The sequence below is a fragment of the Thamnophis elegans genome, chromosome 5 (assembly GCF_009769535.1).
Source record: "Thamnophis elegans isolate rThaEle1 chromosome 5, rThaEle1.pri, whole genome shotgun sequence".
Taxonomy (NCBI): Eukaryota; Metazoa; Chordata; class Lepidosauria; order Squamata; family Colubridae; genus Thamnophis; species Thamnophis elegans.
Window position 1 is genome coordinate 43,172,052 of NC_045545.1, and position 24,829 is coordinate 43,196,880.

Consider the following 24,829-nt stretch of genomic DNA (forward strand, 5'->3'; position numbering starts at 1 on the left):
GTGGAATCTCTGGTATAAATTGTAGCAAAGGGAGAAAAGTTGTATTCAAAAGGGTTCAAATATGAAAGAGTTAAAGAGAGATCTAAATCTGATGTGTCAATCTAAGTTGTGGGCAGAGACAAAGCCTAGGGAAATGAAAACCAAGCAGCCAATCAGAGCAGGAAGATTTCTCTGTCAGGTGAACTAATGAAAAGAGGAAAGGAGGCAGCTCAATTTTGTCTTTCTCATTGCTTTTTCTCTCACAGGAGGAACTGAAGCATGTCTTTCCAGGATTTCTCCGATTAGAGTAATACTTCGCAATGTCACCTGGGATTCATTTATGTTTTCAGAAAATAAGAGAGTGAATCAGGTTCTTTGTACTGTAATGTGTAATTTGGACCCTTGTCCCATTTGACTCCTTCAGGCAGCAAGGAAGACATGAGTGACTGGATGGTTAAGGGCTACTTTGAGAGAAGCAATAATGCTGCTCGCCTTGAAAGAGGCAGTGATGTGCCCTGTTTCAAAAAAGCCATCTGTTGAACCATCCTTATTTGGAAACTCTTATCTTGTGTTTAACTTCTCCTCTTGGAGAAAGCTTATTAAATATGAAGTAACTCAACTGCATGGATTATTGCCTTGTCATGGCGTAGTAGAACTCAATAAAGATATGAGCTATGCCATGCAGGACCATCCAAGACAGACAGGTCATAGTAGAGAGATCCACTGGAGAAGGAAATGGCAACCCACTCCAGTATCTTTGCCATGAAAACCCCATGGACAGTGTTGTCCATGGGACTGTGATAGGTTGGACACAACTTCGCAACTAACAACAACAAATCAATTGCAGTCAACCCTAGAAGTTTAGGGTTGGTACGGGATAGAAAGAACATTGGTCACTCGGTTGGATGATCTATGCCAAGTTCTGGAGGACAATATGTACCTATATTGATCCTGTTAGAATTTTTAATGCCATAAACCAGGGTATCTTTCTGGACTATGGGAACTGAAGTTGGAAGCACTGATTTCCAGTTGTTCCTCCCCTATCTCAGTGGTTGGTTTAAATCAGAAGTGGTGACATCATTCAAATTGTTGGGTACCACAAGCTTTGATTCTCTCCCTTCATCTCTTTAACATTTATGTAATGCTGCTGAAAAAGGTCATCTGTCAGACTGGTATGCATTATCAGCAATTACAGAATTAAAAGGAGGACTAACAGATACAGGCAAGATCCAATACCAAAGTAACAAGGTGAAAAAATATGGCTTAAGATATACAGAAGATACCAAAAAAATGTTTCAGATGCCTTAATTTACAGGAATAAAAGATGGGGAGAAGGCAAAACAGTTAGATTTGCAAGATTGATATTAGTTCCAGACCAGAAAGCAAATCCACTGGAAGCCTAAACCATCTTTATTAAGATTGTTTATAATAACAGAGTCTTGAATTTAATCCATGTTTTTGCCTCATTGCTTAGGTAAAGAATCTTACTTATCTCTGTCAAGGTCACCCTTTGTATTCTGTATAGCAACACTCTGATGATTATCAGCTTTACACTGCCACTCTAGGCTGAATCAGAGACATTATGGAAATCTTCTCATTTGTAAACGCTGTGATGTTCTGGCTGGGCAAAAGCTCAAACTAGATCGTAGCAAGATAACATTGCTGCTTCTCCATAATTTTTCTTGTCCCAGCTATATTCTGAATGAGATTACCCATTCCCTAAAGAAGATAGTTTGCAATCTAAGATTCCACAGGAATCTTCTCTTAACACCAAAGTTCAGACTCTTTCTGTTCTGCTTTTTCAGAATAAATCTTCTGCTTCTACTGAATGTACCAGGAAAAACAATGTCTGTATCATTCTGATCCTTGTAGGTATAGACACATTTCAGCACTGGAATAGCTTTTCCAAGGTCTTCGTTGCTATTCAACCCCTTGCTAATATGTAGTATATTTCTTGACTGATGATTCCTTTGCTGTTAATTCAGTAGTCAATCCTAAAAGGAAAAAGCCATCTGCTAGGTCGATATCATTGTCAATTCTAAGGCTGGTTACTATACCTGTGGTCATTAATCTGGTCTGTATACTTAAGTTACATGTTTTCATTGTGCTCCTTGAATTTCATTACTAGAGCTTGCAGATTATTTCAGTTTTCAGCCATCAGGGTAGTGTCATCAGCACAATACAGGCTATTGGTTTTTCTTTCTCTAGTTTTAAAACTACACGCAACTTCTTCTAAGCTACCTTCAATATACATTTTGCAAAGAAGCTGAATGAGCATATTGCTTTGCTCGCTCCATTGCCAACCTAAAGCTAGAATATTTTGCCCTGTTCCTTCCATACCAAAGTTTTCTATGTACAGGATTTCTGTCCATACTGTGGTTTCCTAACCGGTTTATAGAAAATTGAGATGTTCTAGAATCACCATTTTTAAGTATTCTTCTGACCTTTTAAAAAGCCAGCTTGGATATCTGGCATCTACTTTTTCATATTGGGCTCTAATTTGCACTGGATGGGCCTAAGCATTATTTTGCTAACTTGTGGAATTAAGGATATTGCACAAATAGTTGGCAGATTGATTTCTGTGGGCTACAGTTTGGTTCTTAGGGTTTGCTGGTAAAACATAATTAGGACTTTTCCTGAATCTTTTGTTACTTGCCATAACCCTGTAGATATTCCATCAATTCCTGTAGATTTCCAATGTGGTAACGACTGAAATGCTGATCTAGCTTAATTTTTCAGAACCCGACCTTTTTGCAAGTACAGAACATCTTCTAGTATAACTTGGATGTTAACATCTATATTGAACAGAATTTTTGCATGTTCCTTCCATCTTTGTTCAGTCACCTTTAATTCAAGTATTATCTGTCTGTTAGTGTCCTTTAGCATACCAATTCAAGGTTTCCTTGTTTTTCTATCTTTTATGTCTTTACAGGTGTTGTAATACTGCATCTTGTCTCTTCTAAAGGGTCTCTGAAATTCCTTCCTATCTTTCCTTCTTGTCTTTCTTGGCTTTGGCTTCTCTTTTCTTCATGACAATTTCCGCTGTTTCTTGTAACTTCCATTTTGCTTTCTTCTCTTTCTTGATCTTTGGCAGTTTCTTTTCAGATTCATCCTTAATAAATTTTTTCACTTTATTTTACAGCTTCTGATTTCCAACAAAGAGGTTCAGGACTTCAAAGCAATTCCTGTTTTTTAGTACTATATGTACCTGTTCTTTAATTACAGCACTGATTGCTAATAGATTCCCAGCTCCAATTCAATTAGCTGTTCTTCACCTTTAAGACTACATATCTTTGCTCCAGGATAGATTACTGATGGCCTCTTTGAAGTGAAATCTGCCTAGTCACTGCTTGCTTGTGGGAATGTATTCCTACAACAATTCAGAAGGACAAAAACTTGAAGACAGCTCTTCTCTGTGGAGGCTCTCATGCATTGGAACACAATGACCCCAGAGTTTTACCTGGAACCCCACTTTGGGAAGATGTTAAAAACTCTTTTGTGGGCATTTAGAGTTTAGTAAAATAGTTACGATGGGAGAATAAAAAAAATTAATTTTCAATTCAGCTTTTGTTTTGTATCATTGTGCCATTTTTACTCTTCCATTTTATGTAAACCACCAGGAGTCATGACTGAGCTAAGAGTAAATAAGTAGATGTTAGAAGACTTGAGAGCGGAATACTTAGTAGTCAAACAGTGGAATTTCATAAACTGTGAATATGGATATGATTATGTTATTACACAGTCAACTACAACACAGACTGTTACTCTTTTTAAGGATAAAGGATAGCCAGGTTTTTTCTGGAGAACCGGTCTGTTCTAGTGGTTAAAGCACCAAACCTAAAAGCAAGAGACCGTGAGTTTGTCTTGCCCTAACCATGAAAGTCAGATGGGTGATCTTGGGCCAGTCACTCTCTCTCAGCCCAACCCAACTCACAGAGTTGTTGTGAGGAAAATAGGAGGGTGAAGGAGTGTTGGACATGGTCGCTGCCTTGAGTTATTTGTAAAAATAGTGATATAAATAATAATTAAAAAATATTGAACTATTCCCTCTCGGCAACCCCGCCCCCAGTCTTCTTACCTCATATTCCTGGGAGAATTTCAGTCCATCATTGGCTTTCAGTCTGTCAATATTGTCAGCAAGGTCGGTTACTGGAATGGGAGGATGGTCACGCATGCCTATCAGATGAAACAAAACAGAGGGGGACATGGTATCAGGAAGAATAATTCTTTAGCTAGGGAGAGGTCTTCTTTCATATGTGCATAGTGGAGCTGATGGCAATGAATAGCAGTAGCACAGAAAACGGGACATGAAGAAGTCAATGTGGCATGCGGTGCCTGTAAAAAGGCAGAAAGTATCTGTTCATGCTTAGATGAGACAACAATCAGCCAGGTGGTTTCCAAATATAACAACATCCTAGAAAAGGTGAAAAGCCTTGAAGAGATGCTCCTGCATGTCCTTAGGCTAAACTAAGGTTTCAGGGACAGCAATAAAGCTCCTGAAGAATGGGACTGTGTATCTATTTCGTATCAGCAATATGCAGTACAGTGCAGAAACAGAAATTGTGAACAGTTGCTTGAGGAACAATTTCTCTCAACAGCTTATTTATCATAAAGTGACTGGGGCAGACAAGTCATATGCTGTACGGCCACTGTAGATGCATCAATAAACCTTATCATTTAGAAAGACTGTGTATTAACTTTCCTGAGTATGCATTCTGGATGAGAGTATACAGCGCAACAAAACAAATTTACAGAATTCAGTAAAATCATTTGAAGAGAGATGGTATCCTATCTATTTATAATATGAAAATATCTCACTAGGACAGTTTGCACCATGTTTTGTCATTTGCTGAATGACGTCGTTTAGGTAATGATGTCACCCTGCAAATAATTGAAATGGACATAAATGATAAAAATTAATATAAAGGCTATCCTTTGTGTCATTTTCATACAGTCTATATCAGTGATGACGAACCTATGGCACACGTGCCACAGGTGGCACGTGGAGCCATTTGTCAGGGCAAATTCACCCTTCACCCTGAGTTCACCCTTTTCTAAAGCCATGTTTTGCCCTCCCCAGGCTCCAGAGGCTTTATAGGAGCCTGGGGACGGCGAAAAGAGCCTCCCCCCCCCCTCCGGAGGCTTCGTGAGCTTTCCTGGAGCCTCGGAAGCACAAAAAACGGCCCTAAAGGCAAACCGGATGTTCGGGAACGGACTTCCTGTTTGCTCGGAGGGTCGTTTTGACTGCTCCCGAGGTTTCAGGGAAGCCTCCTGAAGGTCCCTGAAGCCTACGGAGGGCTTCCGAGGGGGCAGGGGAGGCTGTTTTTGTCCTCCCCAGGCTCCTATAAAGCCTCTGGAGCCTGGGCAGGGCCAAAAAAGCATGCAAAATGAGGGGGGTCGCACCTATAGTGCACGCATGCGCACTGGGGGTGTGTCGTACATTGCATTATCAGTGTGGCATGCCCGCACACGACCCCCCCCCCCTGCACTCCCCCCACTTATGGCACGAGAGCCAAAAAAGGTTCGCCATCGCTGGTCTAGATAATAAAAGATGTAAGATCAAGGTAGAATCTGTCAACTTCTAAAGTATTGCCATGATTATTATCAGGCTTGCATGGAAGGGGAAATTCCAAGCATGCCTTCAACCAGAGTCAGAGCTCATGTCTACAACCTAGTTGGATAATATGAATTATGACGCAGAACAGAAGGGAGGGGATACAGGGGGTAAAGTTCAAATGCAATTAAGCGAAAACAGTTTTGGCTCCACAGGAGTCCACACCGATCCTAATAAATGATTGGATTTCTTTTGAACTTTGTCTCGGGGCTTGTAAATTAATTAGGTCGTCTTCTGGGAACTTCACAGAATCAACATAAATTTAGCTGCTTCATTGGACTACTTTGGTGCAATGCACTTGGCATTTTTTTACCCAGGAGTAGGGGTGGGGAAGGAAGAGAATTCCTGGGTAGAAATTTGGTCCACTGTATCTGAAATGTACAAACTAGGAGTCTGTTAAGCTATGGTCTCACTAGCACACTAGGCTTTGTTTCCACCTCCGACATCTAATTTTGCCTTTGTTCTTTGGTAATTCTTTAAGCATCAACATTCATTTCCTCTTCCTTCTTAGAACATGAACACCAACTTCTATAACCCGTGGGGCCAATCAATTCACACATGTTTCTTTGCTTGCAAAACATCATAATATCCCTAAAATAATGCTTGTCTTACTTGAAGTTCTGTAAGGTGGAAGGAAGGAAGGAAAGAAAGAAAAAGAGAGCTAGGAAACCTAGACTGAAAATGTTTCAGGAAGGTACAGGTAGTCCTCGACTTACAACAGTTCATTTAGTGACCACTCGAAGTTACAACGGCACTGAAAATAGTGACATAACCATTTTTCACACTTATGATCCTTGCAGCGTTCCCATGGTTACATGATTTACACTTGGATACTTGACAACTTACTCATATTTATGACAGTTGCAATCTTCAAAAGTCATGAGATCCCTTTTGCGAACTTCTGACAAGCAAAGTTAATGGAGAAACCAGATTCATTTAACAATCATGTTACTAATTTAACAACTGCAGTGATTCATTTAACAAATGTGGCAAGAGTCATAAAATGGGGCAAAACTCACTTATCAACATAAATATTGGGCTCAATTGTGGTTGTAAATTGAAGACTACCTGTATTGCCAAGAGAATAAAAGTTGAAGTGCAATTCAGAGGATGATTAAGTCTAAGCCTACTGGACCAATTTTGGGTGGTGAGCATTTCCACAAAATATTACAAATTAGCTCGTCATAGTCTTATCCAAGGACTACAGTTTCATGTTTCAGCCCAGCTGGGAACTTCAAGATTTCTGATTGGAACTGCTTAGAAGAGTGTGAACCTTTAGACTCTTTTTCTTTCTTCCTGTGCAAGCCAGAGCATCCTACACGAGAAGCACCAAAAGCTTGTTCTGATGAAACATCCTGGCTTATTAGAAAGTGATCATGATTAGAAAGTGATCTAAATCTGTGGTGAGTGAGGTCGACCTTCATGATGCTGAACAAAGGAGATGGGAAAGAAGGAGTTGCGTGGAGTGAGAAAAAAAGCAAAGCAGGTGGAAAGAAAACTAACTTGATATGTTCGGGCAACTGGGGCCACTGGCACCTGTAAGAACAGAAATCCCATTACTGTTGCTGAAGGCAAAGTTAAGGAGTAAGAGAAGGTCAAAAGGTAAGACAAAAGTCCTCATCACCACCTTCAAAACCAAGTTCGAGGATAACAATTTTAGCTTGACATTAGTTACACATATGGAAGCATAGCAGGGGTGGGTTGCTCCCGGCATTACTGCCGGTTCGGTATGCGTGTGCATTTGCACAAAAATAGGTCTGCGCATGCACAAAATGTTAAAAAAAGAATAAATAAATAAATTTGTGAAATTACAATTGTTCTGTGCATGCGCAGAACTGAAAATCAAGATGGCGGCCCCATGGGAGAACCAGTTTGGGGGAATGGCAGGCCTGGGTCGCTGCCGGTTCCAGCGACCCAGGCTGCCAAACAACTATTGGTTCAGCATAACGGTCCGAACCAGTAGGAACCCACCTCTGAAGTATAGTAGGTACAGTATTAAAACGATATCAGTTACAACAAGGATTATTTTACAGGTAATTTTATCACCAATGTTATCTTAGTAACAATAGTTAGGATTGTCTCAAATCTTAAATTATCTGGCCTTTTCTCAAGACATGCATTCTTTGTTACAGGAATCTTATGACCAAAGTGAAGTCAGAATTTATTCAATCACATAACAGCAATACGTTACCAAACTTGCCTCAGCTGAAAATGAATATGAATATAAAGAAAGTGACAACTCATGTAAGAACTGTTTGTGAAGTAGAAATTATTAAGGCAGAAAGTTTTATTCTGAATTAGAGCAGTTTAATTAATTATATACTAAGCAGGGCCTTTCATATTTGAGTTGTTACCAAAGGTAACAAACTACCAGTCTGCTGGTGATTTAGTGGTTGTCTGGTTCCAGAGATTATCTATTCAATTCAGCCTAAAGTGAGATTAGAAGGAGGAAACTGATAGTTCAGACGGTAACAAAAGTATTCATCTTGAAAATCAACTAATAAAAATAAAATGGTGCAAAGAATAGAAGCAAGTTCCAGACTGAAAGTAAAAACTAAACTGCCTTCCTCAAGCTATTATCTTTTAACACAGACATGGACATTTTATGGTGTCCGAGACACATTTGGCCCTTTGGCTGTCCCTATCCTGAGGTTGATCAGAGATCAGAAATCAAATGTAGGTAAGTATACTTCATGGATGCAATACAACTGCATTACTTCTATTTTGAAGGCGATGGCTATGATTTTCAATTTATGTATGTATGTGAGTGTAGGCCTACGCTTTGGGCCAATCCTCCACTACAGTCCCAGTTTTCATGTGGCCTCTTAGGAAAATTAATTGCCCATCTCCCACTATATATATATACATGCAATCTGAATAGCCCTAACCTTTAGTCTGTTTCTAAGATGACCTGTGCAAAGTAATCATGTCCAGTTGTAGAGTAAGAAAAGGCTTCATGCGGCCATAAACAAACTTGCAGATCTCACCTTGAAATGCTTCTCCGCCCCCATATCATTTAGGGGGAAAAATGCCCCAACTTGATGTGTAGAGCTCAGAAGCCAAATATGTCCTTTTTTAATTACTAAAATGGCTTACATGCTTTATAAAGTCCATCACCTAAGGAAGGCAGGATGGCAAGTTATTTCGCATGAACGAGTGAGAAAACAAATCAAATCTTTCCCAGATGAGAGTAAAATAACCTCCAAAAAGCAATAAATCTAAAAAATGCTGCCTTATGAAGAGAGACTGCTGAGGGTCAGCAGCAAGTAATAATTTAACATGTCATAAGGACCAGAAGGTAGGGAGCTCTTCAGGAACCAAATCAGGAGCCAGCCTACTAAACCTGCCAATCTGATATCTGATCTATCAGCAGATTGGACTTTCATTTGGCTGATTAATTTGAACCTGGTATGATAGGTACACCCAGTGAAGAGATACACGTAATATGAGAGGTAACTATCCCTGGACAATATAACTATAGCCCACCTGGGGTTTGGTAGTTAAGTCGCCTCATTTCAACAGGGTCAGAGGAGTGGGCCAGCAAGGAGTCCTTCAGGCCAATGGAATGTTCATCCTTGGATGAGGGTGAATTGGCCCTTTTCCTAAGGAAAAGAAAGAGAAAGTTATACAAGATAAATTTGGGAAACAATCACAAGATCCCGGCAACAGTCTCAGAAACATATATAGCAGCAAGCAAAAGGACTATTAAAGCCCTCTATCTGACAGGAACGCAATGACAAAAACTTGCCATTCCTCTTTCGCTTCATATTTATTTGTAAGGGACTATTTCCTATGGAAGAATACAGAAGATTCTCTCTATTAAAAATTATTTTAAAATGTGAAGAGTTGTAATGTACAAGGATAGAGGGTCTTTTGGGTAAACGTTATTGGTCCATTAATACTTGTCTTGAATGGCTGAAGCCCCCCTGCCCCCAGCATTGTTAATAGCATAATAAAATACATTGTTATCTCTTTGTGTTATATTTATGTCCATAGTTCTGCAACCCTATCCTGGTAGATTTCACTAACTAAGCAGAGAAGAACCTGTCCAGAAATTAAATGGGACAGATTTGCAACAAATTTTGGGATGGAAAGAAATATTATTGGTGGGGTCACTGATTACCATTAACCCACATGACTCCATATGGTTCTGTTGCTTCTTAGCATTCGCCTAATGCATGTTACAAAACGTTTCTTTTCACCTAACCCAACGGTTACATACAGTATGTGTGTATGTTTGCATGCATAAGCGTGCATGCATGCAAGCAAGTGCATACAACTGGCTGTTCAAATCTCTTGAATATAGGTAAAGGCATTCTGATGCACTCCTAGACAAGACAAAGGACATTTTGGTGAGTGAATGGCTTCCTGTGACAAAAGCTCATTTTTTAAAAGGAAAAAAGTACCACAAAACTGCAGAACAGGAAACTACTTGCAACTTATAGGAATTAGTGAGAGTCAGGTTGCTCCAGCAGATGCACTGCTGTTAATATTTTTTTCATATCGTTTTCTATGAACTTACAGGGGTAAAAACTGTTCAACATATTTATTATATATCTTTATATATTTGTAACATAAATTGGGAGGAGATCATTTATAAAGGAGCTACATGTCAGAAAAAAGTATGTCATCAACCTGAATTCATTACTCGAACAAAAGTACATAGAAAAATGCCAAACTACTTTGTTTTGGTCTCTAATTTCTGTTAAAAGTTACTACTATAATAGAATTTCTTTGTTTTACCAATGATCAGTTATGTAACGAAGTTAGAAGAAATCTGGTTGATAATAGGAAAAAGGAATCATTCAGAACAAGGCTTATGGAACTGATTAATAGAATATGCCACATTCTTAGTCAAACTTTCTCATTGTAGACATGTATATATGTAAACCGGTAAAGATTCTCCTTGCACATATGTACTAGTCGTTCCCGACTCTAGGGAGCAGTACTCATCTCCACTTCAAAGCTGAAGAGCCAGCGCTGTACTAAGACATCTCCATGGTCATGTGGCCAGCATGACTAAATGCCTAATGTCCCTATTTTTCTATTTGCACTTTTTATGTACTTTCGAATTGCTAGGTTGGCAGAAGCTGGGACAAGTAACGGGAACTCACTCCATTATGGGTAGCTAGGAATTTGAACCGCTGATCTTTCTGATCGACAAGCTGAGCATCTTAGCCACTGAGCCACCAAGTCCCTTAGACTTAAACAGACAAACTCTAAAACATGGTCATCTTATTTGTGAAGTTGTTTATTTACTCTAAGAATGACATGAAGTAGGTAAAGAATGAAGAAGTATGGCACAGTAGCAAGAAAGCCAGAGAAATATCAAAAACCAGGCTGGTTTGAGCAGTACATATTTTGGTTTTAGCAAGATGAAATTTTGGATCTCAACATATACAACAAAAAGAGAAAGATGCTAACTACCTTTCCTGTTTGCTAGATCCACGGAAGCAGAAATAAAAGAGGAAACCAGGATTATTCAAAGATACTAACCATATAGGCTATAACCTAAAGTCACTTTCTTTCCCTCCACCTTGGAACCATGCATTTGTATATAGCAAAGTTATGGTAGATTGTTTGGGTAAGAGATGGAAGACAAATAAATAAACTGTTGCTACTTTAACATCACAGGCAGATGACACTGGACATTCTTGCCAAGAACGTGGTCACAGCTAACATGACAGGACCTCCTTCTGCCCAAACACAGAATTCTATATTTTCATGGATTAAAGCACCAAGCCTTTCAATAAAGTTATGGGGTGTGTGGGGGAGGAGAGACTTCTTGGGCATAGATAGATATATAATTTAAGCAATAGTAATCTATAAAATTTAACCAAGCACTTATATGAAGTTGCTCAGTCTTATTAGAGATAGGAACCATGTATAACCATTTGTTTAGCTACTGTTTAAAGTTACAACATTGAAAAAAGCATTGAAAAAGTGACTTAGGACTGGGTCTTGCACTTATAAATTCTGCAGCATCCTCATGATCATGAAATCAAAGTCTGAGTGCTTGGCATCCAGTACATATTTACAGGGGTTGTAGCGCAACAGGATCATGTCATCGCAAGTTTCTGACAAAGCATAATCAATGAGGGAAGCTGAATTTACTTAAGAATTGCCCGATTCACTCAACTGCAGTGATTCACTTAACAACTTTGTAAAATTGGGCATGACTCATTTAACAACCACCTTGCCTAACAACAAAAATCTGGTCCTAATTGTGGTCATTACTAAAGGACTACTTGTATACACAAAAAGTTTATCAAATGTTGGCAGGTTCGTTCATTCATTCCATTCCAAAATGAAATGCATGGACTGTTATCTCCCATCCACCATTGCCCTACAAGTTAGCAAAGCTTTGGATAAAATCAAACTATCTTAGAGATGGCTGACTTTTATCTTAGAATTAACATTATATTAGTCTCTATGAAGAACTTAAGCCCCTTTAAGCTGCCATAATATGGGACAATAGTCACCATATCTTCTGTATGCATAGGCTGCTGCTTACCTTTTGAAGAGTAGGATAGCAATAACAATAATGATAATTAAGATGACCGCAAGGACAGGCCCCATCACCCACAGCATCTCTGGTTCATCTTGCTGCTTTGGTGATACCTCCATCACAATCTCATCTGAGTAGGGACTGGCTGCATACTTCTTCTACAGAATGGGAGAGAAGAGTAGACATAGACAATGAAAGTAAAGAACTTCTTCCATTATTCTTTTGTGATCTTCTGCCCAATAACCCCATGAGGTCCACCTGCAATTTTCTTGAGCAACAACCCTGGAATCATCAGATACTAAGACCAAAATCAATTGTCTCCCTTTTGGTAAGCAAAAATTCTGATATACAACAGCCAGGAAGTATTTCAGTTGCCGAATGAAATGGTCCAGCTTAGACCAAGCTGCCAGTTTCAAATGCACAGAGTCAAATTACAGTCTTTGGTATTGCAACCAAGTGAATACTGTTGCTGATAGGTAACGACTAAGCAGTTTAGTTTATTAGCCATTTGAAAGCATGAATATGTGAGTAGATAAACAGGTACCACTTCAGTGGCAAGACATTATGTGTGCCTTGTCGTATAGTCATGCTGACTACATGACCATGCACATGTCTTCGGACAATGCTGGATCCCTCGGCTAAGAAATGGAGATGAGCACCGCCTCCTAGAGTTGGACATGAATGGACAACTGTAACTTTTATCTTTATAAACAGACCACCAAGCTTGATATGTTAGGGAATACCCACTGGGCAAACTACTGCATGTTAAAAATCATTGGCAACAATCTAAGCCTTGAAAAGAACATGTTCACCTAAGGTTTCCCACATATACGTCTGCATTCAAATGATAATCTATAAAGCTAGAAATATCCTTGCCTGGTGCGTTCACAGGTCAGCACTTAGGTATGCTATTCTCAAGTCAAAATAGAAACCATCTGTACATTGCCTTTTCAGATTGACCTTACAAGTCAGGGAGAGACACAAGAACAAACACGATTCCCCTTTTTATAGATAGTACTAATTGCTATGACCAAGGAAGCAGCATACGTTGACCTCTTTTTAGCCAGGGAAGACTCCTGCTGATCTAAAGTTGGGCAGCTGGAGAATGAAACTTTAAACAATCTTTTTGATTTTTAATTTTTTTTTGCAAGAGATGCAGAAAACATATCTGTCTCTTTCTTGGGGTTCTCAGCAGGTTGTATATATATAGGGCTTAATCTGAGCCATATTTCAACTCTGGCTCCTGACCTTAATGCAAAAACTTGAGAAATAGTAATCAATACTTAAGAGTCCATTTTAATACTATTGAGAATAAATTCCAAATGTTCTGGGATTGAAGAAAGAAGCTCCAGAGATTTTGAACACCTGAACACATTCTCATTTTAGAAAGAACATATGCTAAATGATAATATCACCTATAATGTTTGCACGGTTCTTCAGGCCATGTTATTTAATATAATGAGAATCAAAAGGGAAGCTTTAGTTTATAGCAAGTAGGATTAACCAAGCTCAATATTAGAAGGAGCAAGCAAGGTACCAGAGCTTATAGTAGCCATGAAGAAACTGTAAGAGCACTGGAGCTTAGCTATAGAATAGCTGTTGCTGGATCAGTTCCAGGGAAGAATGGAGGACAGAAAATATGGAGCTGATAATGTACTAAGAATAGGGAGTTGACAAACAGATTGGTTCCTTTGACCTTTTCTGGGCAAGGAGAAGATGCAAGATTGGCTAAGTTGCACCACATATGATTTCCCCTCACAAGGAGAGGGGGAAACTGGGAGCCAAGAAAACTTGTTATACTTGCTCCAGCTATAGTTAGAATCTTGTAAAAGACACTAATTTCACACTTTTTGGGGGCTAATCGCTGTTTTAGAAATTGCCTATTAACTACTTTAAAGAGATTAGACACCTTCAAAATGAAAAGGCAGTGCCTTCAATCCTTAATATAAGAAACTGAAACTTTCTTTAAAAAGCTTTAGGAATTCAAACGAAACAGCAAAAAGCAACACAGGGTTTTGAGCATAGAAAATTTTAAATGAATTAAAGGGTCTGAAAAAATTAGAATATTTGATCTCGAATATTAAGACTTTGAAATTAATTCTAGAGAACATATTTTTGTGGGAAAATATTCTAGATATTGGAGACAAAATTAGATATGACAAGCTAAGCAATTTATAAAGGCTTTCAAGACATTTTTAAGGAATTGCATTGGGATACTGAATCACTGTATCAGCAGCGTTGTCTATTCTTAGGAGCAGTATGTTCCCAGATGAAACTGTTAGAGAAAAAAAAAACTGCAACAAAATCTGAGAATGTGAACAAGAATTTGTCATTAGACATGCAAAAAATAAAATCACCTAAGGTTTTAAAAATTAAGATGAAGATAAGAATGCCAATTTCAGAAATTGGAATAATTTTGTCTTGCTGGACTTTCAAAAGAGGCTTTTTGAAGTTTTTAAAAAATTAGAGATGAGGATCAGCAATAGTATAAATGGATTAAAGAGCAAGATTGTTTTACCCTTGAAGGAACAAAGTTGCTTTATTGAATCAGGGTTGTTACTTTGAGTGGTTCTTTTTGGGTTCCACCACAAAACCGCGTTCGACTAAACTGCGCTCGACGAAACCGCGTAGCTGACGTCATCAACAGGGCGACAACAGCGCGGAGACAGAAGCACGCTGTAAACGCTAAACCTAAAATTAACCCCTAAACCTAACCCCCCTAAACCTAATCCTAAACCTAACCCTAAACCTAACCCTTAATCTAAACCTAACCCTTAACCTAACCCTAAACCTAACCCTTAACCTAACCCTAAAGCTAACCCTAACCCTTAACCTAACCCTAAACCTAACCCTAAACCTAACCCTTACCTTAAGTTGAATCGGCTTGCTTTCAAAGCGCTATTTAAAGCGCCCTTCTTTCTCCGTGCTCGCTGTTGTCGCCCTGTTGATGATGTCAGCGACGTGCTTTAATTGGGCGCGGCTTAGTCGAGCGTGGTTTTGACGGGTCACGTCTTTTTGGACTTGCTGACACCCAGACTGGAAAAATGTTGTCCATTGGATTTAGTGGTTCAGTGGCTAAGACGCTGAATTTGCCAATCAGAAAGATCGGCGGTTCGGTGGTTCAAACCCCTAGCGCCGCGTAATGGAGTGCTCTCCCGTTACTTGTCCCAGCTTCTGCCAACCTAGCAGTTCGAAACCATGTAAAAATGCAAGTAGAAAAATAGGAACCACCTGTGGTGGGAAGGTAACAGTGTTTCGTGTGCCTTAGGCATTTAGTCATGCTGGGCACATGATCACGGAGACGTTTTTGGACAGCGCTGGCTCTTCAGCTTTGAAACGGAGATGAGCACTGCCCCCTAGAGTCGGGAACGACTAGCACATATGTGCGAGGGAAACCTTTAGCTTACCTCACATTATGTTCAAGACTTTTTATCTCTGTACATGTATATTGTATCCTAATTGAATAGCATTTCAATTGGGTTTGTGTCTAATTGGTAAAATAAAATATTTTATTTAAAATATTTGTGAGCTTGTTCTCTTTCAAGGACATAATGTCATTTTTTGTTATGTAAAATTTTAGCCTTTTGTTTATATTCGGATACTAGGACCACTTTATGCCTTCTAAATGTGGACTTGCTTACAGTTGAGATATAGAATAATGAATTTTATATTTGTTAATCAATATATTTATTTTAGGGATCTGTTTGACCTTTTTGGTGATTTCTGGATTGGAGAAGACATCACTTATTATGATTTGCTTACAGTTTAAGAGTTGAGTTACGGGATTAAGAGTTTTATTACCTGTTAATTAAGGGAGTAACAACAGTGAAATTGTTTATACTTATTATGATGAGGTGAGAAACCGCAATCTTAGGTTGTTTTTTAAATTTCTTTTATGTTTTCTTGCATCTTTTATTCTCTTATTTTTTACTTTCTTTTTTAGTATGCATCTTATTTACTATGTAATTAAAAAAATTAATAAGATTATTAATAAGAAATAGATGTAGCTGTATCTCAAAATATACCAAATACCTGGAAAGTGCGCTCGGCTAGCCATGAATGCCTTAGTACATTCATTCTTGTATACGGTAATACACAACTTGTCCTCAGCTGGCTGCTCAGAGTCCTCACCCTTCCAACTTGGTTGCACATTGGCTATGTCCGTCACTGAAGTGTTCAGACTGGGTGACTAATGGAGCATTTGACCAGCTCTAATGAGCCATTACAAGTAAATGAGGCTGAAAGTAAGAGCCACAGCATGGGACAGAACAGAAAGACCCAAATATCTTCATTATGTTGGACATTACTTACACATTTCACGCAGTAGCAGCACTCTATTACTCTTCCTTTCCTCTCGTTCATCCACACCAGTGTGCAACAAAAGATAATGCAAATGCTTATATGGACAGGCAAGTGGAAGGAGAAACTTCCACAATCTCCACTTCGCCAATAATTCAACAATGCTAACTTTGTAACTGTCCTTTTTTCTTTCAAGTGTTCTTACCGTATCACCATCCTCCAATGAAGCCAGCACAAAACAACGGTAGCTCAAATCTTCTGAAAGTGGCTTATTAAAAAAGCCTTTATAATTCTTTTCATCTCCCAAAACAAATGTTTCTGGCAGTTCTTCCACTTGGGCTGCGATATAAGGCTTGAGGTATTCTGCTTGTCGACGCTGGCGCCTTTCTGTGGCCCCTTGGTTTATGGCCTCAAGTAACTGGGGAGTCAAAGAAAGCTTATGTAAGAAAAAGTTCTGCCAAATACCTTTATGAACTGTACTTCACAAAAACATATGCTTTTAATAATATTTGTTAATCGAAAAAGGTGCTCCTGACTTTGTATCACCATAGACCAACATGGCTCCCCTCCTATAGAAGACAAGGTAACCTTTTATTGTATTAAGACAAAGGAAAAAGAATAGGTGAAAAGAGCTTAGGACAAGCAATTGAGTAAGCAATTGACAATACCCAATGCAAATGTTTATTTATTGGATTTCAAGACCGTACATCTCCAAAGAAGATTCTGGACGGCTTACAATATTTAAAAGAACTATTTAGAGAAACACACTGCACCGCATAACTACATAAATATTTTCCAGAAAAAAATGGCCTGGAAACAGAACCAGGTTTTAAAAAGACTTGTAGAAGACTTGGAGACTTAAAGAATGGGAGCTGTTATGTATGTCAAGGGCAGCCTCACTCAGAACACATTGTACTAGTCCAAATGCGAGGTGAGTAGGATATGAGTGACCATCGGAATTTCTTCCTGATTGAATAAAAGGTGCAAGTGCAACACAAGGTGTACAAAGGCTCTGATGGACACAACTACTATTTACTGTTTGAGCATTACTTATGAATCCTAGAGGATTTCCAGACTGCACACTAGTCTCAAATGGGGAAATATGACCCCTCCCAAGGCCAAAGATGAAAATATCTGAGATGGGGAAGTGTTGGGGTGCTATCCACTTTGTTTTTTCAGTCTTGATAGGGTGCCTCACTCAGCAATTTGATATAAATATTTAACAGGAGGGAGGAGAGAATTGAGCTTTGAGGGAACCTCCTTTCAACACCAAATGATACTGACCACTGAGGAAGGAGGTGAACTACTGTAGCACAGTACCCCCACTTCTCATCTGCCTAACTAGTCCACAAGGATACTGGTAAACAATATTGAAAGTTGCCAAGAAATTAAGGTGTATGAGGATGGATGCAGCACCTCCACCCCAAATCTGCCAAAGGCCAATGACAAGCACAGCCAGTGCTACCACAGTACTATATCCTGGTCTAAAACCCCACTGAAATTGGTCCAGAACCCTTTATAAGTCTTGTCCAACCACTTTAACCAGAAAGAGGAGGTTGGAAACTAGATAATAGCTTCTAAAATATCTATTGTGGAAGCCGATGAATTTGAACTTTCAGAGAAAAATAATAGTTTGGCAGGCTTTGAGATGGATTTATCTTACCCAGCAAGCATACTTTGCAGTCTGGAGTACTGTCAGACAATTATATTTTCCATATTGTATGTCTGCCTTATAGCAAAGGTGTTTTGTTTTTTTATAAAATCCCATATGGTACTAACAGATTTCATAGGGGATCCAGATTAAAAAAATGAGGATCATAGTCACCCATAAATTTGTAAGAATGATATAAACATATCAAGAATTTAATTACATTGCTTGGAGAGGCTCTCAGATATTTAAGTGTGCTTTTTTAATGAATACAAACGGCTGCCAGGGTTTGAAACGGAAATTCTAATTTAAAGTGAAGGAAGGCATAATGTATATTTCATACAAAATGGTAAAAACAAACATACAGCAGCAGAGCAAATATGATGCCCTAAAAGTCAGACGTTATATAAAATCATGCTCTGATACAGTATTATGGACAGAGGTTGATGACTTTTGGTCTCTAGAATGATATTGTTCCTTTGCATCCATACACTGGGTCTTCAAGTCCTATCTGTTGAGGTCAAATACACACACACACACACACACACACCAACCTTTTTGCTTGGAAGAGAGATTGTGAAATAGAATGCAGAAGGAAATGAAGTGTGATCCATAAATGCAGTAACACCTCTGGGAATTCTAGCATAATGACTTCTTTCAAGTTAAAATTGCAGGCAATTTTTAGATTTAGTTGGAGTTAATGGGCATTTGAGGAAGTTAGTGCTTCTAAGAACATTAAGAGATGGTGATAAACCCTGCTGTCCTAGGGGAATAATCTCACACATGCAAACACAAGGATATCCAGCTTCAGAAAATGCCAAATTCTCTATCAATACTACTATCCCCAGCACACAGGGTGAATATAACTACTGGTGACTGCTATAATTTTCTCAGTTTAGTATATAGTGCCCAAAGGCCCTTTGGAAAAGATGGGTCTTTACAAGTTTGTAGAAGACCACTGGAATAGGGAGTACTCTCACCATGGAGGGTAGGCCCCCATCCTTGATGTCCTGAGCAGATATTATCTGTGTTGTATTGGCAGATTCTACCAGGCAAAAGTGGCTTTTTTAGGCACCCTCATGCCACTAAGGTTTTAAAGGTATTAACAGCATTTTGAATTGTACTCAGAAACCTACTCCTAGCTAATGCAGTTATTCAATCATTGTGTTGTTTTATTCATGAGGGGACTCACACATATTTATCATTTAGGCCAGGGGTGTCAAACGTGTGGAGTCATGGCGGCATCACTTGATGTATCATGATTTTGCCTCCCCTTCACTAAACTGGGCATGGGCGTGGCCAGTGCATGATGCATCCAAGTTTGACATTCTTGGTTTAGGTGCACGGTTCTCCAATCCTTTGGTTTGCCTGAGCCATACTGAATGAAAAGGAGTAGTTTTGGGCCACATATAAATATATAATACAGTTAATGTATCTAAATAACAAACTTCCTTTAAAAAACATTCTTATTATCTTACGGGACCGCATTACTAGCTATCCAGGGCTGCGGGTGGTCAGCGGGCCATGGGTTGGACACACCTGACTTAGGGGATCACTGATTCACCTCTCAACTAAGAAGTCTGAGAACCCCTGCAGTAGCATATTTCTTTCTTCTCATACCTGGTCCAGTTCCATCTCATCTGGACTCTTCCGTTTGGAGGCAAGCATGCTGCTTGTGTGCTCTATTGGTACCACCACAATGTAGTACGACCTGTGAAGGAAGAAGAGAGAAACAGTGGGTTCTAGAGATAATGGAATGCTCTCCATAAAATCCCTGTAACGGTCCCTCACTGCTTCACTTTCTTTGCATTCTTCAGACTGTCATGAATTAAAGAAATAATGTTGTAAAGCCTAGTTTTTTTAATAGCGAAGTATCAATTTCAGTGGTATGTTATGGAACTATAAACACAAATGAGACTTCAACAAGCTTTGCAAGGGATTTACATTCATTACTCAAGTAATTGGGCAGATAAGGTCATCCTGCGTCCTTTAAGAGGAAAGAAAGGGAGATTATAGCTTTATGGCCTTAATTAACATAAAGAATATATAACTCAAAGAAGCAATATGCAATACAGAAAAATAATTGTCCAAAATCAGAATCCGAATAGGTTGCTACTTCAATTCCTATAAACTAATCTCTTGTATATTGTCCTTAGTATTGTGATATATTTTAGAGCATTTTGTAGTTAAATAATTAATCAGAGTCTATGAAATCTGACGTGATTCCCAGTGATACCATCTTACTACCCATACAAAAATATATTCACTCTTCAAGGATTTCCTAATCTGAATAGGAAAATACAGTACTTATTCTACTGTATTGTGTTTTTGGAGAACATAGTGGCAGATCAGTATCAGAATGGAATCAGAGATGTGGAGAGAGTATACCTGACTGGCACAGAAGTCTTTACTTTGGGGAGGGTGAGGGTGAACTGTCCATTATGGATATATTTGTATGTGGAACCAGGCTTTGTCTGGAAAACATCAGGTGATGTCCGGATGAAGACCCGATGTTGCAATGCGCCTGCACTACTTCCCCGGTTTGTAAGTGCAAAGGAATAATTTGTGTCTGGCTGCAAATCATTAATCAGCTTCTTCATAGAATGTCCATCTACCTCCACTGTCTGCCCATTGTATAAAATCTGAAAGCAAAATAAATAAAGCAATGGATTTCACTCTTAGAAATTTTGTCCTGGAAAAGAAATGAATTTTGTCACCAAATTTCTATCTCCAAGTTGGGTCTTTGCTGTGATCTTCCGATAATATGTGAAAACTGATTTTAACCATAATCAATACTAAAATGAGGTATTTATCTTGGGAGTTTCTCAATATTCAGATAGCACTCGTTTTCTAATTCCACTTCAACTGGACTCTAGATCTAGTTCTTAAATTGAAATTATCTTGATTCTGTGGGAATGTTGTTGTCCAAAATGATCCCTTGTGTATTACTTTGGAACTTAAAGTACATTTTGTTTCCATAGAGTGCAATATACTCTGACGATTCCTATTTGAAAGGATGATTTCAGAAGGTGGCACTCAGAATCTTCATTGTGCTAGTCTTTGGAAGAAACAGCAATTCATGGTGCCTCACTAGGTTTTTTTAACTGATTTTTAAGTATAATTTTTATAGCAGAAAATCTTAAGATTAAAAACAATAGAAATATTAGAAAAGAAACAAAAAATAAGGACTAAATAAGAAAAGAAATAGAAAAAGAAAGAAAAGAAGAAGAAAATTAAATATAAAGGTTTTGTTACTGATTTTTTATGTTGTTAAGAGAAAGACAGATATAGAGAGACAATAAAAATTCATTTCCTCTCATGGCTGATGCAGACTTGCTCAGATAATTCCAGACATCTGGAATATAGTGAGCTGTCTCTGCTTTAACAGCCAAACTTTGATTCCATCTTTAACTACAGTCTAGCTGTGGCAAAGCAACAAAAACAATCAAAAACTTCTCCTCTGTTTCTTAAATAAGCACCTAATACTTGCTAAAAATGAAGATTGTGGATGGTAAGCCAATAGTTTATATGAGCGGTCCCTAACCCCCTGATCTGTGGACCAGTGTCGATCTGCGGCATGCCAATAACTGGGCCATGAAAGCAAGCAAAGCCCCATCCACGGGATGCAAAACTGTGCCCCCTTCTGTCCGCAAAAAAACCTTTCTCCACAAAACAGGTCCCTGATGTCCAAAGGATTGGGGGGCCCTACTCTATATATCCAGTAATATTCTACCGTACTTACAATCTCATGAAAATGGGTAGTGAGTCACATTTCACAAGAAAACATACATCTAACAATCCTTTAAGAAATAGGGAATAAGCACTCTTATATCATCAGGTTCTGACTGCAACAGACATCTTATCATAATGCCACTACTCACTCCACCAGACCAGGTTTTTTGGGGGGGAGGGGGGAAGGGAATTTATCTCCTGATCCAGATGAAATAACGATTGTTGCTAGAAGAAACTGAAAACCTCACTATTGATTTTCAGTAAAGAATTTCCAGAGGTCCCAGTTCTCCCCCAATTAAAAGAAAGAAAAAAAATGTGAGATTTATCGAACACCTCCATGTTATAATCTGGACAATATAGGCTTTAATTAAATCTGTTAAAGAGAAAGAGGACACTCTTTGGGCTGTAGATTTAGTGTGCAACTGTTTATCAAGTGAAGATAATGCTAATTGTTCCCGTGGAGATTTATCAGCAGTGCTTATTAATTATTAGGCTTTGGCATGGCATTCTACATGTGCGAATTAAACAGTTAGGCACATGGGGAGGCTTGTTTGGAACATTCCTGTTTCACAGATCATATCCAGGGCAGTTATTCCTTCGGTACCTAACCCTGCACATAACCTGCACATCTAGAATCAGCAATAGGTATAAGGAAGCTCATTTACACTTCTTATAATTGCATAGCTACTCCACAGTTAGCAATCCAATAGCATCATCTGCTCCCAAGTCTCCATGTGGCCAGCTTGCAGGGGAAATTGCTGTCAACTCTAACTTAACCCTCATCAGCAACCTAAGCTATATTAGCCTAGCCAGACGGACCTTCTGAACTTTACATACAGTAATATCTTGATAAATTCATTAGTTCTACTGAGAACACATTGGATTTGTTGAACTGGAAATAAGGAAATCCCAGCCCAGAATCCACCATTAATAAATGTGTCAGGCTTCCCTGTCAAGGACTCAGCAGTAAATCTTTAAATCCTGATTTTAACAGGCTTGGCTAGGCAACAGAAGTCTCTGTCAAGGTCATCTTCCTTAGTTCCTGCAGCTTAATCTACAGCAGCAGTTCTCTGTACATTCAACGTAGTGTGACTAAATACAAATCTTTATTGCAACCTAGAAGGCTTATTAACCAGCTGATTCTCGTCTGTCACGGTGAAGAGACAGTTCCTTTCTTATACTCCTGGGACTTTACACCCCGTTGATGCTTCTTTGTGTCTTTTCCATGCTTCCATGGATTCTTTGCTCTGTATTTCATGGCCCTGAACCTCAATATTGCTGACATAATTTGTACCTCTGTTTTGAGAACCTTTTGGCTTAACTGTCACAGTATATCCGCCCACTGCTAGCAAGGTGAGCAGGCACAACTTCGTACCAAGATGCCTTTAGTTTGCTCTAAGGCACTTGTTTAGAGTGGTCAGATGTTCAGAATTATGCCAGACAGTTGGGATTTTGTAAATATTTTCCATGTCTTCTCTCTGGTGGCTCCCTCTTTGCCTGCCATTTTCATTGGTTCATGTCTGCCTTCCTGTAAGTTTAGCATATTTAGGTTGTAAAACTCCAGGCATCCATAAAGATGGCATCTCTTTGTTGCCATCCAATGAAAGTCCAGATTTTTGTAGCCCAGATATGATATTTCTGCTCTGATTTCTTGCAGGAAATTTAGAGGCAGTGAAAGTATATCCAGACATGAGATTGACTTGGCTGTCCTCCAAGGAGTCTGCATGATGATGGCAAAATGATCTGGGTGGAAAGGAAGTGGGAGACATAAATACAACATCTGATGCAAGATTCTGACTCTCTATCTTTTCTGTGGAGGCTTTCAATACAAAATTAAATAGTTTGCTACGGGCAGCTGATGCTGCTAGGGTCTGCTAGTTATAAAGGCAACTCCCATCCCAGGTCTCATTGTGTGTATCAGTAAGAGATAGAAAGCATGGAAATACACATGTGCATGTGAGAAGATAGGGTTACCTGTATCAGCCTTGTAAGTACATTTTTATTAGGTTGAGGTACAGTTTGTTCTCTCATTATGATCTTTTGCTTATAATTCTTTAGGGTTACTATCTTCCTTTTTAAAAAGTATTTTAATAGGCATATTATGTTTAAATATTACCTTAGCTAAATGAGTTACTCTGAATAAACTCCCATGGTACAAACTTTATGTTTCTGTGCCCTTTACTAATACAGTCTAATAATTCAGCAGAATTTAGGATATGCAAGGAATTTGGAGGGTCTGCCTAGCGGCTGATTGCTACACTTTAGTGACTGAGTCTTAAAGGAGATAGGAATGAGAAAGTGCAGGTAACTCTGCAGCAGCTAAGACAAAGCATTCTGCTGCCAAAATCCTGATGTGTCTGTCTAGATTTACATGCTTAGGTGGTTTCAACAAACAATGACCTGGTGGCAGCACAACAACTGTTTTCAGATAAAGAGTCTGTTCCCTTATCACTTTTATCAAATCAAAGTCAGATTTAGGACTGCATGGAAGACTCTACAGTAATTACTACACTTAGATAAGGGTTCTAACTTGGATGCTGATAGATCCTTACCTTGAATGGTACTGCCGATTTATAAGAATCAGGCACTTCCCAACTAAGTAGCACTGAGGTTTTCATCACTGCACTGACACGGAAATTCTTTGCGAACACTGCAATTAAAAAGACTTCTCTTGAGCATTGTCAGGGGAACAACTAAAGGCAACTGTTATCCAATCTTGCCCTTTCACATCTTACATTCAAACTAACACAGATTTTTCACTTCCTCTTTTGGCTCTTCATCACCAAAAGTCAAAAGAGTTACTGGGTACTGGTTCCTTAAAGAAATTCTTTTTTAAAGTTTACATGACATCGGTTGTGACCAGAGGTGGTATTCAGCCAGTTCTGACCACTTCTAGAGAACCGTTGGCAGAAATTTTGAGTAGTTTAGAGAACCGGCAAATACCACCTCTGGCTGGCTCAGCCCCCATGTATTTCTTGCCTCCTGAATCCCAGGTGATTGTGTTGGGTCTTCTTGTGTTGCCCTGCACAGGAGAATGGAGCTGGAAAGC

General features: G+C 38.9%; 1 protein-coding gene across 4 annotated transcripts in view; it reads right to left on the reverse strand.

Moving 5' to 3' along the window:
* PTPRF (protein tyrosine phosphatase receptor type F) overlaps positions 1-24,829 on the reverse strand; it is a 627,213-nt gene that overhangs the window by 34,967 nt on the left and 567,417 nt on the right. For all 4 annotated transcript variants that reach the window (XM_032217661.1, XM_032217663.1, XM_032217660.1 and 1 more), the window contains 7 exons: positions 24,333-24,430; positions 20,437-20,690; positions 19,669-19,759; positions 16,606-16,818; positions 12,108-12,259; positions 9,080-9,195; positions 4,058-4,155 (listed from right to left, as the gene is read on the reverse strand). In XM_032217661.1, the coding sequence (XP_032073552.1) occupies positions 4,058-4,155; positions 9,080-9,195; positions 12,108-12,259; positions 16,606-16,818; positions 19,669-19,759; positions 20,437-20,690; positions 24,333-24,430 (1,022 nt within the window). The remainder of the gene's footprint in view (positions 1-4,057; positions 4,156-9,079; positions 9,196-12,107; positions 12,260-16,605; positions 16,819-19,668; positions 19,760-20,436; positions 20,691-24,332; positions 24,431-24,829) is intronic.